At 39.2% G+C, this 15,044-nt stretch overlaps 2 protein-coding genes across 2 annotated transcripts in view; both read left to right on the forward strand.

Annotated features, from left to right (window-relative positions):
- Window positions 1-15,044, forward strand: part of MYLK (myosin light chain kinase) — a 392,661-nt gene that overhangs the window by 101,906 nt on the left and 275,711 nt on the right. The gene's annotated exons all lie outside the window — the stretch shown is intronic.
- On the forward strand, window positions 1,768-11,895 carry LOC134489636 (ropporin-1). Its single transcript, XM_063292435.1, has 5 exons — window positions 1,768-1,886; window positions 3,416-3,533; window positions 5,659-5,820; window positions 10,118-10,293; window positions 11,829-11,895. The coding sequence occupies exons 1-5, from the start codon at window positions 1,771-1,773 to the stop codon at window positions 11,893-11,895; spliced, it is 639 nt and encodes a 212-aa protein (XP_063148505.1). The 5' UTR covers window positions 1,768-1,770.

Raw genomic sequence — 15,044 nt, forward strand, 5'->3', positions numbered from 1 at the left:
CCAACATTTCAGCATCTGGAGAGTCCAAGATCCATTCAAGAAGCTTTATGTCTTCTGGGTTAGAGGTACAGTTGCCTGAGGAGAAAGCATTTCTTCAACAGGGAAGTAGTTAGCGATGGGAATAACTGTATACCTTTCCTTTTTAGTAAACCTGAAAGCACTTTCTCATATATTCATACAATCATTTCTCTATACCTGCCTATGATCCACATTCCTCTCCATAAAGCTGTCCTATCTAGGCAGCTGCAGCAAATCTCAAAAAAATTTTCCTCCTGTTTTGTAGAATCTTCTACTGTCATCTTGCTGCCAACTCTATCCACCCAGATTAACAACCCCCCCCCATTTTTCTTTTTGACAACCACAAGAACTTTAATAGCCCTTTATATACTGATTAATCTAAAATACTTTGAGAGAGATTAAAGTGTGACAAAAGGAGATATTTCACAGATGGAACATTAGAAAGGTTATGCAAAGTTTCAAATCTAAGTGAGTGACTATGAGAGCAAAAAATTATCTGAAATTAAAACCAAGCAGGAAAATGAACGGATATCACATACATTAGAATGTTTCCCTTTTATTGATTTGGTTTATTTTCAATGATTAGTTAGATGCCAGAAGCTTGGGTGCAACTTCTGGGGATTGCATGGACAAATGCTTGCCATCTCATCCTGTTTTCAGTAAATAAGTTGTAGCTCTTCCAAGGACAGTCCTGTAAGTTCTTTGACCCTGTCCATCCACCTTAATCATTTTTTTCCCTCCTCCTATCAATGTTGCCAAGTCTAACAACTTCTCCACCTGCTTACTTCACAAGTCCAAAATACATGAATTTCTGCTCTCTGTTCATCAAATCCTAAAGGGAACAATTGTCTACAGCACATGTACGTGATTCACTAGCTTGTGGTTCAGTATGCTGTGAGAACACATGCAATGAGACTTTCTGCATTGTAGGTTTACTGTCTTTGTGTTAGCCATTCTTTATTTCACTGATCAATTCATAAAATAAAAAAGACTTAACACGGTAACGGTAGCCATATTACTTAGTAAGCTTCACTGACTGTGTTCTCATAACACTGAACTACAGGCTAGTCAATTACAGTTTACTTAGCATGTTGTCAAACCCAACCCATGGGATCAATTCAGTGTCTCATGCAAAATTAGAGAATTAAATTGAGTAAATCATGAATATGCAATGGTTGTATAAAACAGGCTTGGGTTTAAGAGTGCTTATTCCCCAACAGGTGTGTAGAGTTCCTTCACTTGTAATATTTGTACATGAGGGAGGTTCAGCAAGTGTAGTATTCCATGAGTAGCAATTAAGGGCAGAAGAGGTCTATCTTCCTTTACACCTAGCTGTAGTAGTTCACGTTTTGCTAACCTGACTTTTTCAGGGATACAGTTCTATTTGTGAGTAATATGTAGTTTGACCCAGAATTGCTTCTGATGAATTAAATGACGAAGAGTATAATCTATAGCATTAAAAAATCAAGAAATGAGGGGTCCCTTGAGCATATTTGGGTTCCCCAACAACTCTGTATTACAGCAATATTCCATGAAAGTATATACCTAAGATGGAAATGATCTTGGCTGCTCCTAAATCATCAAAGGGTCACTGAAGATATAAGTTGAGCCTATGCAGATTATACACATGATTTCTGCATTCTCTCTCACAATCAAGATTCTGCCCTCTGTAGGTTTCTTAATAGCTGAGCTTTCTCATTCTATATGAACAAGGCTTCAAAATTGCTGTCTTTCCTAACAGGCACAGTAATTATGCCGCAGACAGACAAACAAGTATGTATTCCTCCGGAGCTTCCAGATTTGCTGAAGCAGTTTACAAAAGCTGCTATTCGAACTCAGCCTCCAGACCTGATTCAATGGTCTTCTGAGTAAGTTGAATGTTTTTGCTAAATATGTTTGCTTAACTCCAAGTATCATACTTATTTAAAAGTTACTCAAGCATAGGTTGTAATATCTTGCATGTTGTTTTAATTTGTCCTGCCTTTTCAGATTAGAAATTATTCTCTCTCTCTCTCTCGCACATGCACACACACGTCACATATTATAGCATTTACAAGAAAAAGACCAGTAGGAGAAGTTCTCTAGTCCACATTACAAAGAACTCTGGTTGGGGTGAAAACACTAGAAACCATCCAAATACAATAAAGATAAAATCCAGGTGACTTATATTATTTAAAACACCTTGAATATAGAGTCACATAGAGTTTCCATTTACGTACAACACACACACACCCCAAAATTGGGGACAGAGAAGGTAATCACCAACCTTCTAACTATCACACCAAAAAGACATTACTATCGAGTAATACGGCAACACTGGCAACCAGCCAATAAAACAATGACTAAACAAAATAGTTAACAAAATAGTTAGTTCACATTCCAGCTCAGAGAACTGCCTGTAATGTACAGTCCACTGTCCACCTTGTTTACATAGGGTGAACAAGGCTTGCTGTTGTAATCCTGCATTCTCTCGTACTTGTCCAGCCTTAACAGCCATATTCACATATTCCAATACATTTCACTGAAAGCACAAAAGAGGGAGTGGAGCTGCTGACCAATCTTTCTCACCATCCCCATCCATGCAGTCAACATGCATGGAGCTCTTATGTGAATATGGCTATATGAATGTAAACTTCCCTATGGGATTGGGACTCTTGCATAGCATTGTCCTTCATCACATGTAATGAGCCTATGAACCTAGGTTTCTATGCTTGTTGAACCCCATTCACACTTTCCGATGAATGTAAGGAGTTCAGGCTAGGCCCTATGAGTATGATCTGTACTAACCACCATTGCACTAAGCGAACAGAGTTTGAAGAACTGAATATGGTTAAACCTGATTATAATATAGTAATAATACACATAAATTCTCAGATTTGAGCTAATAACAGATGTAAGAGCATAGTTGGAAGTTCTTTGTGATTTTGAAGAACAGAAACCAACTTAGATTAGGATAATGATAAACAAATCTTCCTGAATTCTGCTAATGTTCTTTCCATTAGTTTTTACTGTAATATGGATATACACCTTTCACTTCATTACCTTTTGAGATATGCAACACACAGAAAAAGAGTAACAAGTAGTAGGCAAAAGAAATTAAAGGTGGGAGATAAGACAAAAGCAATCAAATCAAATCTAGTTTACAACAATACCTAAGTAAGGGACCTAGAAAGCCTGCCTTTTCCATAGCAGTCTCTGCCCTGTGCAATACCCTTCCCCCAGGATCCAGCAAGCCCCCACCCTTGCTGGCTGGGGAATTCTGGGAGTTGAAGTCTAGACACCTTCAAGCTGCCAAGGTTGAGAAACACTCTCTAAACAACTAATCAGCCAATGACCCAGTCACATTTATGTTAAGAGCTGTTGATAAAGGGAAAACCCGTTTTGTCTTTGTGTCTAGTTACTTTAATGCTATGGCCCGTGGAGAAGCTCCTCCTGTAAGAGAACGAACAGATAGAGTGCCTGTATCAAACTATGCAGAGCTTACTCCAGAGCTCTTGAAGGTCTTACACCAGAGAGTAAGAAACATCTACTTTCCATTTTGGGGCAAGAATATAAGAGGTTTGAGTGTTTGTATGCGCATGCATTCAATTGCTTTGTTTCCTTTTTTTTTCTTAAACGACTTTGACAGACCTGCTTTTGGACTAATATTAGGTGCTTTGCCTTTTTGGGGCACATGATGTACAAGAAGTTCTAAGAGCACTGCTAAAGGATTAAATAATGTTTAATATTTTTAAATATTATTCAAAAGATTCCCATAGTTCTTCATAGTATCATCTTATGCAGCTTTTTGTATATAGGAAAGCAATTCCTCTTGCAAGTTCCAATTTTGAAAAAGGAAATACATATGAGAACTCACTGAGTTTATATACAGTCCACAGGGGTTATCAGCTCGTACCATGAGAGCTTGATCATTACCACCTGAAAGAAATGTGGGAAGGCAGCATTCTAAAACTCTGGGCATCACATAGGTAGACACAAAAGACCAGTTCCCTGGTTATCTGTACTCATTAGCAGTTTGGCATTCATTTGAATCAGTTTTCAGAAAAGCTGCAAACGTATATTTATGATAAAGAAAAAAGAGACTGCTAGATGAGGCAAAGGATCTGGTAATGTCAAGCTTAAAACATGTAGCCAATATAATTTTTGTAACTCTTATTTTTATATTTAATACAACCAATGCTAGCAGCAATCGTTGTATAAGAAGTTAGAAGTACAATAAAACCTAATGGACACCCATGTAGTGAATTTGAGATGAAACAGACAACATTTCTATCTGGACACCTCCTCTGAAATAATGGATATTGCATCCAAAGTAGTCCAGATAAAGCCATTAATTTTACTTTAATGTTATATCTGCAGCTATTTAAATCATTTACATCAATTTATACCACTTGCGTAATGATATCATCACAAAAATGGTGTAGCCTGATGCAAATGGATATAATGGACGTTCAAGAATAACAGACCCCTTTTCCATCCAATTAGTCCATTAAACAAATAGCCTCGTGTGATGCAGAGTGGTAGGTGGCAGTATTGCAACCGAAATTCTCCCCACGACCCGAGTTCAATCCCAGCAGAAGCTGGATTCTCTTTTGGGTAGCCGGCTCAGGTCGACTCAGCCTTCCATCCTTCCGAGGTCGGTAAAATGAGTACCCAGCTTACTGGGGAAGGTGACGACTGGGGCAGGCAATGGCAAACCACCGCACTATAGTCTGCCAAGAAAACATCTTTGGGAAACTAACAGATATGCCGATCCAAAAGTGCTTCCATACTGCATACATGCTCCTTATGAGGGAATGTGGCACTATTCAGAACAGGGAAATTTGCAATGTATCTCCTCACGGCATCTTATATCAAGATATTTTCTTGTTTTTTATACATTGAAATCCATGCCCCAGCAAAAGGGAGGGTCCAGATCAGCCTTTCTCAATCTTTGACCCTAGAAGAACCCTTGAAATATTTTTCAAACCTCAGGGAGCCCCTGCACATTCAGGCTCAAAGAAAGTCCAGAAGTTACAAAATTATTATATTTGTTCCATGTGTAGGCCTGCAGATATGCATTAACGGAGTTCTTAAACTAAAAATGAAGAATGAAACTTACCTTTTTAATGTGAACTTGCCTGAATCTGAAATAATTTTTTAACTAAATTGTGATCTCCCAAGGAACCCCTAGTGACCTCTCACGGAACCCTGGGGTTCCATGGAATCCTGGTTCTCAACCTCAAATACTGAAAGAACTTTTGAGACAATAGTTCAATTGATTAGTTTCATTTACTGGGACGAAAAGTACTGAACCCTCTACTTATTTTCAATTCAGAACCATATTCTGAGTGGGCTCTCCTCCATGTCTGGGTGTCAGTGATGCTAAGCCTAGAACAAACAAATAAGCTACATTATGATTTAGCACATTATGTGAAGACAGTCCTCATTTTGCTCATTATATTTTTGTCCGATTCTTTGCTTCAAAACAGTAGTTAGCACAATTCCAAAAGTGATCAATGGTTACACAAACATCCCAGTTTCTTTAATTATATCTCAGTTCTGCTATCCTTAAGATGCATTTCTTAAAACCTTAAAAAATGCTTGCAATATAATTGCACTTTAATTGCTTCACTTATAATGGATGTTATTTCTTTTCAGGTGGGTGGGAGGCTAATCATCCATGTTGATGAACTAGCCCAGATGTGGAAGGTGCTCAATCTCCCTCCAGATTTATTTGACAGTATCATGAACGTTGGACGTTTTACTGAAGAAATTGAGTGGCTCAAGTTTTTAGCTCTGGCCTGTAGCTCCCTTGGAGTTGTAAGTTTATTTTTCTAGTTGTTTTCTTTTAATTTCTAGCATGTTTTCAGTATTTAAATTCTCTGTAGGTAATTTGTCTGCAGAGAGCCTCGTGTGGCGCAGAATGGTAGGCGGCAGTATTGCAACCGAAACTCTCCCCACAACCCGGGTTTGATCCCAGCAGAAGCTGGATTCTCAGGTAGCCGGCTCAGGTCGACTCAGCCTTCTGTCCTTCCGAGGTCGGTAAAATGAGTATCCAGCTTGCTGGGGAAGATGACGACTGGGGAAGGCAATGGCAAACCACCCCGCTATAGTCTGCCAAGAAAATGTTACAAAAGCGGTGCCCCCCCAAAGGGTCAGACATGACTCGGTGCTTGCACAGGGGACCTTTCACCTCACTCAATTTGTCTGCTCTTTATAGTGTAAGGAATCGTACATCTTGAAGGCTTCTAAACACTCTTCCCTGATACTGATTGACTGCTCTGCTAACAGGACAGCTACTCTGCCCAACCATTCATCTTTTTGTTTGGTTGAGTGGTGGTCAGAGAGACATCCAGGGCTCTCTCTTCTCTGGCAGCTGCTCAAATTTCATCCTAAATTTATTGTATTTGGCTGGCAATCTGTTTTGCATGGATCATAAGCTGCCTAGATTGAAGATAAAACTGTTGACTTTTGCAACTTAAGCCATAAAATTCCATTGGTTTAAGAGAATAGCAGATCATTATTTTAGCACCTTCCAAACTTGAAGGCATATTCCACAAAAACATCATTTTATACATACAGAGAGAGAGAGAGAAGTATAAATAGTGGGAAATTAAAAAGATGTTTTGACTAGTGTAATTGAGCACAACTTTTGTCTACCACCTAGGATTGTGGCTACTATGGAATGCCTGCTTTTTTATATATACAAAGTTCAATTTCAGATCGCTTTGAAAAGCTAGCAGCATGGATAGTGAGTACCAGCACATATTCACTGTTTCATATGGCTTCCCCCAGAAGTCAGTTCACCAGTATTAGTCAGCATGTTATATTTACTCAATAGTCAGGACACTGTAGGAGGAGAGCCTTGTTAGTCTATAGTAGCCAAAAATCGGAAGGAGCCTGGTAGCACCTTTTCTGAGCAACAAGTCTTATTAAAAGACATTCACTTTAGTGAGCTACAGCTCACTGCATTGGATGCATGGAGTGGCTAAACAGATGTAGGATTTAAATTAAGATGAGAGGGGAGGGAGTGGAAGGCAGGTCGCTCATGCAGATGTATGTGACATGTGAAACAAATTACAAGGATCTCCCCCTCACCTTATCCTGATCTAAATTCTACATGGTTTTGTCACTCCATGCATCTGATGAAGTAAGCTTTAGTCAAGAAAGGTTATGCCTTTTAATAACATTTGTTAGTCAGAAAAGGTGCTTCAAGACTCCTTCTGATCAAGTGTCACGAGAGGAGAATAATCTGGTCTGAAAAAAGTAAAACTCTCAGAAATCAGGTCTCATTTGGTGGCTAGTCAGGTTGCTTAGAGCTCCTTCTGCTAAGATCATCAGCTTTAACCTGGAATTTGGTGAAGTTTCAAAAAGTCACAAAAACTGTATTACTGTAGTTCTGCAACTGAATTTAAGAACAGATGCTTTCCTCACTCCTTCAGTATGTTATACATACCCTCTTCTAGGACTTTATTCTTAGGTGTCATAGAGATGTTTTGTGGATGAACAGATATAAGGTGAGATACTAGTTGTTGTCAGTCACTGTAATGTGCATATACAGTGGTGCTTAAAAGTTTGTCAACCCTTTTGAATTTTCAATATTTCTGCATAAATAGGACCTGAGACATGATCTGCTTTCCACACAAATCCTAAAGTTAGATAAAGAGAACCCAATTAAACAATTAAACAAATGAGTTGGAAACATTACAGGTAGTCCTTGACTTATGATCACAATTGGGACCAGAATTTCCATTGTAAATCACTGTGGTCATAAGTCGAGTCACCACATGACTGGACCTGATTTTATGACCATTTTATGGTGGTCGTTAAGTGAATCCAGCTTCCCCAATTGGCGTTTTTTGATGCGATCATGTGACCACAGGATGATGCAACTGGTCATAAATGCAAGCTGGTTGCCAAGCACCCGAAATGCAATCATGTGGTCGTGGGGGGGGTTGCAACATTTTGCAATGTTCAAAAGTGCTTTACAGGCCATAAAGCACCCATTTCGAGGCCTTCGTAATGTTGGACCATCATTAAATGAATGGTTGTAAGTCAAGGACTACCTGTATACTTGCTCACTTATTTATTGAGGAAAATGACCCAAAGCTACATATTTGTGTGTTGCAAAAGTATGTGAAGCTTTGCTTTCAGTAACTGGTGTGCCTCTCCTTGGGCAGCAATAACTGCAACTAAATGTTTCCAATAACTGTTGATCAGTCCTGCACTTTGGCTTGGAGGAATTCTAGCCCATTCCTCCATACAGAACAGCTTCAACTCAGGGATCTTGGTAGGCTTCCTCACATGAACTGCTCACTTCAGGTCCTCCCACAACATTTCTATAGGATTAAGGTCAGGACTCGGACTTGGCCATTCTAAAACATTAACTTTCTTCTGCTTTAACCATTCTTTGGTCATACAACTTGCGTGTTTGGGGTTATTGTCTTGCTGCATGACCCACCTTCTCTTGATCTTCAGTGCAAGAGAGGCCTTTAGTTCCTTAGGCAGGGTTCTTTGAGACCCCCCAGAGTATTACATGCCTTGCTCTTGGTGTGATCTTGGTTGGTTGACCACTCCTGGGGAGGATAACAATGTTGTTGAAGTGCCTCCATTTGTACACAATTCTGCCTGATGGTGGACTGATGGAACCCAAACCCTTTGGAAATAGTTTTGTAGCCTTTTCCAGCCTGTTGAGCATCAACAACTGTTTTTCAGAGGTCCTCAGAAATCTCCTTTGTTCGAGCCATGACACACTTCCACATATCTGTGTTGTGAACATCAGACTTTGATAGTGAATACCTAGAATTCTGTTCTTTAAATAAGGCAGTACCTCCTCAACTCGCCCAATTATCCCATTGATTGAAACATCTGACTGTAATTCCCCCTTCAAATGAACTGATAATCCTAGAGGTTCACGTACTTTTGCACACACAAATATGTAGCTTTGGATCATTTTCCTCAATAAATAAATGGACAAGTATAATGTTTTTTACCCATTTGTTTAACTGGGTTCTCTTTATCTAGTTTTAGGACTTGTGTGGAGAATAGATCTCATTTTAGGTCCTATTTATCCAGAAATATTGAAAATTCAAAAGAGTTTACAAACTTTTAAGCACACTGTATATCTAGACCATTGGAAACCTAAGTGTCAAGCTGTCAAGCTCTATGCAGTTGGGCAAGATCAAGGCACTGTGCCTGACCCATTTTTTTTCTTTTTTCCATCTTGCAGAGCAGAGAGATTGGAGAGGAAGGGATTACGAGAGAGTAAGCAGGCACACAGTGGGGAATACATTGGCTGTTTGCCTAGCAAGTTTGCAGCTCCCAACCCTGAGTGCTCTAGGCAAACAGCCAGTGCCAATGCATTCCTTTTGATGTGTATTCCCGACTGTGTGCCCATTTACTCTCTTGTAATCCCTTCCTCTCCAATGTAAATACAAACATTAATGCCCTTCTTGCTAATTATCCCAGTGCCAGGGTGATCAATGCAAAGGGTGGGGGAGTGGGGAAAAAGGAAAGCTGAAGTCATATCTTAACCACAGTTGCGATCACATGATTTTCCACTTAGTGACTGAGTTGCCAATCTTAATTGTAGTCACTAAATGAGGACTACCTGTTTGTGTGTGTGTGATTCATATATTAATAAAAAGATATTTAAAATTAAACTGCATCCCTAAGCTTGCTATCATGGTATCTATTAGCTTCTCCCAATTGTTTTTGTACCTGCATTGTGTTTACACAACACTCTTCTTTATTCTCACAATAATCCTGTGTGCTAGATAACCACTACAGAATCCCTAACTCTGTTCACTAGTATGTTTGGATCCTGTTGTGGCTGCCTTGGGGGTGTGGGGGAAGGTGGGCAGGCAAGGGGAGGTACTTGCCATTTCACTGTGGTGGGTGTGGCCAAACAGAAAGCAAACAAATGAAAAGCACCAAAGAAATATCTAATGCCCAAGGCCTTCATATCGTGGACTCCATTCTGGCCCTGCCTAACCTATCATAGAATGTTTAATTCCCAGGTTTTTTTTAAAAAAATAGTGAGTTGAGTCACAGATGTGACAACTACTTACCCAGTTACTAATACCAAATGTCATATTCTTTCTCTTTTTGACAACAGACTATTGCAAAAACTCTGAAGATAATATGTGAAGTTTTATCTAACGAGAATGACACTGGTCCAGCTCGTATCCCTTTCAGTACCTTCCAGTTTCTCTACACTTACATTGCTGAAGTGGATGGAGAAATCTCTGCTTCTCATGTCAGCCGAATGCTGAATTATATTGAACAGGAGATGTAAGTAACTCTGATATATAAAGTAAATGTCAAGAGATGTAGTTAGTTTAAGCAATAGCAGCCAACCAATTTAAGTGTGCAGTATATAGCTAGGCTATATGGCAGATTCATTTACAGGATTGTACATAAAAACTTCACACATCTAGTTGACTAATATTAAGCAGATTCACCAATTTTACACAGCTGGATAAATCTGAGTCTGATTTACCATCCCTCTAAAAACTCAGTGCTATTTCTTAAAAATTGTGTGCTGAGGTTGGGGTTTTCTTGAGGGGATGTTCTTCGAGTCAGTTTTTGACTCCTGGTGAGTGCCTGGACCAGTCCCTGCAGTTGCCTTGGCAAGGTTTTTCAGAAGTGGTTTGCCCTTGCCTGCTTCCCAGGGCTGAGAGAGAGGGACTGGCTCAAAGTCCCCCAGCTGGCTTTGTGCCTAAGGCGGGACTAGAATTCACAGTTTTCTGGTTTCTTCCCTGGTGCCTTAACCACTACACCAAACTGGCTCTCTGCTGAGGTTTAGGAACTTAAAATAACTGTCCATGTTGAGTGTGGGTTATTGTTAAGCATGTACACATGGGCTCTTTCCCTTTTTGAAATCCTATTCTATTTAAATAGGAAATAATTGTATAGACTGCTTCTTCTGACATGCACATACATCTTTTGAATGTTACTCCAATAACTTGGGGAACTCTGAGCATTTCTTTTACCCCACATTTAATGCATTGAGCTATTTTACCTCTCATTTAATGCATTCAGCTATGCTTGTCACCTAGTTGAACAGCTGGTGCTAGTCCAATTAACTTCCCCTCTGACTTTTAGACCTGCTCCAGGGGTTTGAAGAACTTCTCCCAAATGGGTGGAGGGCACAGAAGGAACGAAAATAAAGGGGGCAGGGAGGAGAAATCCCATTCTGTAAGCAAGAGTTAGAATGAACAGTCATCTGCACTTTGAGCAAGAAATCTGTAATTACGCTTTCTAAAACTATTTTTAAATTGTAACGTTTTTTATCTGGCTCTCTAAAGAACAATGATGTATCAGAACTGGCCTCGATTTAGGAGATGATTGAGAGATATCTGCTACTGCTTGCCTACAGCCAAAGAGTCAAACATTCTTAGATGGCCTATGCTTAATGTAGTTATATAATCAGTCCTGACACTAAATTGCCATGCTAGTTCATAAGAAAATTTACAAAATCTCTAGCACAAAAAATATGGGCAGGCTTTTAGGATCTCTTAATCATGAACAGTTATGAGAGAGAGGAACAGAGAGGAGATGGTTTCCATCCCAAAATCATGAAGTTCATATGGTTATAATTTAAAGGTAAAATAGGGGAAGAGAAGAGCTAGAGGTTGCCCAGGACTGATCAGTGCTAAAGTTGCCTTCATTATAGTTCTCGATTTTTAAAACAATCTGGAATCAAAACAGTAGAGATTAAAAAAAAGGATGTTGCTATATAGTAACTTTATATCAGAAACATTTAGAGTGTTTGTTTCATAAGCAAGAGCACCACTAAGCCATATTTTTCCATGTTTTCTGTACAGCATCGGGCCAGACGGCTTGATCAAGGTGAATGATTTTACCCAGAATCCTCGGGTCAGGTTGGAGTAGATTCTCAGTACATCATACACTGTCAATGTTAGATGGAGGAAGAAACAGAGAATAGAATAAGTTAAACAAATAGGCCAACCTCTCAGTCACTTTTTTCCCTTTGTGTCTGTTAATAAACAGTTTGGTAAAGCAACCACTAAGAAAGATGAAAACATAGATTGAGAAGGTGCCAGTAAAATACAGTACAGCCTATTGTTAATTTTCTAGTGTTTTGATATACACGCGTCCACCCAAATAAATATCACAGACTACCAAATAGTATAAACCTATTATATTGAATATATTTGAGGTCCATCCTTCTCCCCTCTTTTTGCATTTCAAATTATCTGGCATTGCCATGTAAACACGTTGGGAATTTCAGAAGTCTTTATCTACAGAAGAATATTGGGATTGTTCCCAAGGTAACTACAGTTACAGAAAGAAGAGTAAACTTGGGATCAGGCTGTAAGCTTGTTTTTTAATACTTCTAAGTGACTGTTCTATTATCACGTATAGCAGGTTGAAACTTCCTCATATCCAAAACATCCTTTATCGGCCCTTCCTACATAGTGGCATTTTGAGATTATATTATTTTATAACAATGATTGTATTGATTTTCCCTATCCATCTATTTTTATATACTGTGGAACAACAGCATACAAATAGTGCTGCAGTTCTTCTCTACAGCAAATCCTTTTAGCAGATAAAACAACTTCTGATGATTTCTTACTAAAAGAGACTAGAGAAGCTGGGAAAGAAAAAGTAACCATTTCCTTCTAAATGCTCTGGCTTGACTGCGCTGAACTACAACAAAATTTGTGGTTTGGTTTGACATACTATATTATGTAGACCCACCTACTGAGTTTGTAACTATGTTTATAGCTTAATATATTGTATGAACTCAGCCACTTGTGACTTAACAAACTACAGTTGAACCAACTGTGGTTTAAACAAAGTCTTTGCTGAACATTTGGTTCCCATAGTTTTTTTTTCCCTGAGAGAATATTTGAATACCTACAGTATATCTTTTACAAATTGGTTATGTAAGGGACAATTCTGATGAATAATCAGCTGAAAATGAATATATTGAACAATTTTCCCCTAAGTCTTAAGAAAGCTGAATTATAGACCTATTGGGTTTTGCCTTTTGTCTTCAATAAGAGACTTGTGGTGTCAAAATAGATACATTTTTAAGCATAAATTAATCTTTTCTGTGCAAACTTGGAGATTCTCAGCAAGTCTTTTTTTTTTTTGCTAGAAATCACAATCTTTTGTATTTGGTACAGAAGGATCTGCCCCCTGCTTTATGAAAGGGAATATGGTTCCATGGAATATGGTGATATATAAGATATTCCACCTTTGTGGTGAGCAGATGAGTTTTAGATCTTATTCTCTGAGGAATGGTATCTGAGTCTTGCTTATAAGCAATGGCACTGAAATTTGATATGACCTCATATCAGGCCATATTAGGTGTGTCATTAGGTGTATCACATTCATGCTATTTTAAACAAGTGTTTTCCCTCATAGTAAAGTGACAATGACAATGTTTCTACAGCTGAGCATGGTGCCATCTTAGATCATACCCTGCAAGTGCTGCGTACACAGATCATATTAACCTAAAGACTGTGTTCTCATGACACACTGAACCACGAATTAATCAATCACCTTTCAGTATATTGGGTAAATGCAGCTCTTGTGATCAGCTTATGTGTTTACATGTGTCTATATATGAGGTCCCTGGAGTAGTTTCTAAAAAGGGAGTCAAATAGATACTTTGCGTCAGAGGAAATCTGCCACTGAGGAGCCATAAAGGTGTGCAAAGCTCTTAGTAGCATCAGTTAATGAACAACAGAGACTTATCCTGCTTACATTTTGGTGCCAGCACAATTGGCTACTTATGTTCAAGAACTCCATTCCTTTGAGGGGTTAGAGCAGCCTTTCTCAACCTTTTGACCCTGGAGGAACTCTTGAAATATTTTCAGGCCTCTGGAGCCCCTGCACATTCAGGCTCAAATATAAGCCAGAAGTTACAAAATTATTATATTCGTTTCATGTGTAGGCCTGTATATATGCATTAACAGTGTTATTAAGCTAAAAATAAAAATGAAACTTACCTCTTTAAAGCAAAGTTGCTCGAATCTGAAATAATTTTTTAAATAAATCATGATGTCCCAGGGAACCCCTAGTGACCTCTCATGGAACCTTAGGGTTCCAACGAACCCTGGTTGAGAAACCCTGGGTTAGATTCCAGCATTTACTAGGCTTGTTCCTAGCAAAGCTACAGCTTAGCTGCAAACCTGTTCTGCTGATCGACTAGAAACACAAAATGAAGGCAGAGACAAACTGAGACACTGCTGTAATAGTGCCCAACTGTTCTTTCACCTTTTAGTCTCAGTGTTTCAGACAATACACAGGGACTTCTGTTCTCCAACTTTACTCCCAGAAAGCTCCTCTATTTCACTGGGCACAAAAATATGGAGGGAAGAGGTACTGTGGGGGTGTGTGTGTGTTATGTTCTCTCAAGACTATTTCCTCACTAATGCTAACATCTTTCAGCATTCACCAACCATTACTGAGATAATATAAAGCCTGTCCTCCTCAATGCTGTGTTGGATAACTATTACCGGATAGTGCTGTAAAATGCAGTGAAGGACTAATGAATAAATGGCTTAATGGTGTTAGACACAATTCCCTTGGTTTGGGGGGAGTGGATCTTGACCAGATGCAACCTGGTGGGTGCCTGCTAGGCCCTCATTATCTCTACTTATGACACCAGCTTGCATCTGCTCCTTCTCTTCCAAGCCAGTTGCAGGAGAGAGGGACCAATGTCAGCAAGTACCTGCTGGTGCTGACTTCAGCTTTTGGTGTTGAAATATCACCCCTATGATTCTTCACTCCTTTCTCTGGGATATTTTATTCACATTAGGCCTCTCCCTAGATGGGTGAATCTGAGTTGCTAAATCACACACATATGTGCTTTTATCCAATCACCCCAGTCCTGGTGATGCTTGATCAAATCCCATGGGAAGTTGTGGTCTGCTGAGCAACAGGGGCAGCCAATACTGAAAGGAAACAGATTCAGTCTGTTTGCAATAAGCAAAATCACCTAAGAAGCTTAACTCCTAGTGACTTTGTGTACACATCCATGAAGTTTCCTTGGCAGCAGTTCA

This window comes from Candoia aspera, chromosome 1 (assembly GCF_035149785.1).
Source record: "Candoia aspera isolate rCanAsp1 chromosome 1, rCanAsp1.hap2, whole genome shotgun sequence".
NCBI classification, from domain to species: domain Eukaryota; kingdom Metazoa; phylum Chordata; class Lepidosauria; order Squamata; family Boidae; genus Candoia; species Candoia aspera.

Bases quoted from the DNA above. Each gene is read 5' to 3' on its own strand.
- LOC134489636 (XM_063292435.1), top strand. From the start codon at position 1,771: ATGCCGCAGACAGACAAACAAGTATGTATTCCTCCGGAGCTTCCAGAT. The intron at 3,534-5,658 runs GTAAGAAACATC...ATTTCTTTTCAG, and splicing joins TGAAGGTCTTACACCAGAGA to GTGGGTGGGAGGCTAATCAT. The intron at 10,294-11,828 runs GTAAGTAACTCT...TTTTCTGTACAG, and splicing joins AATTATATTGAACAGGAGAT to CATCGGGCCAGACGGCTTGA.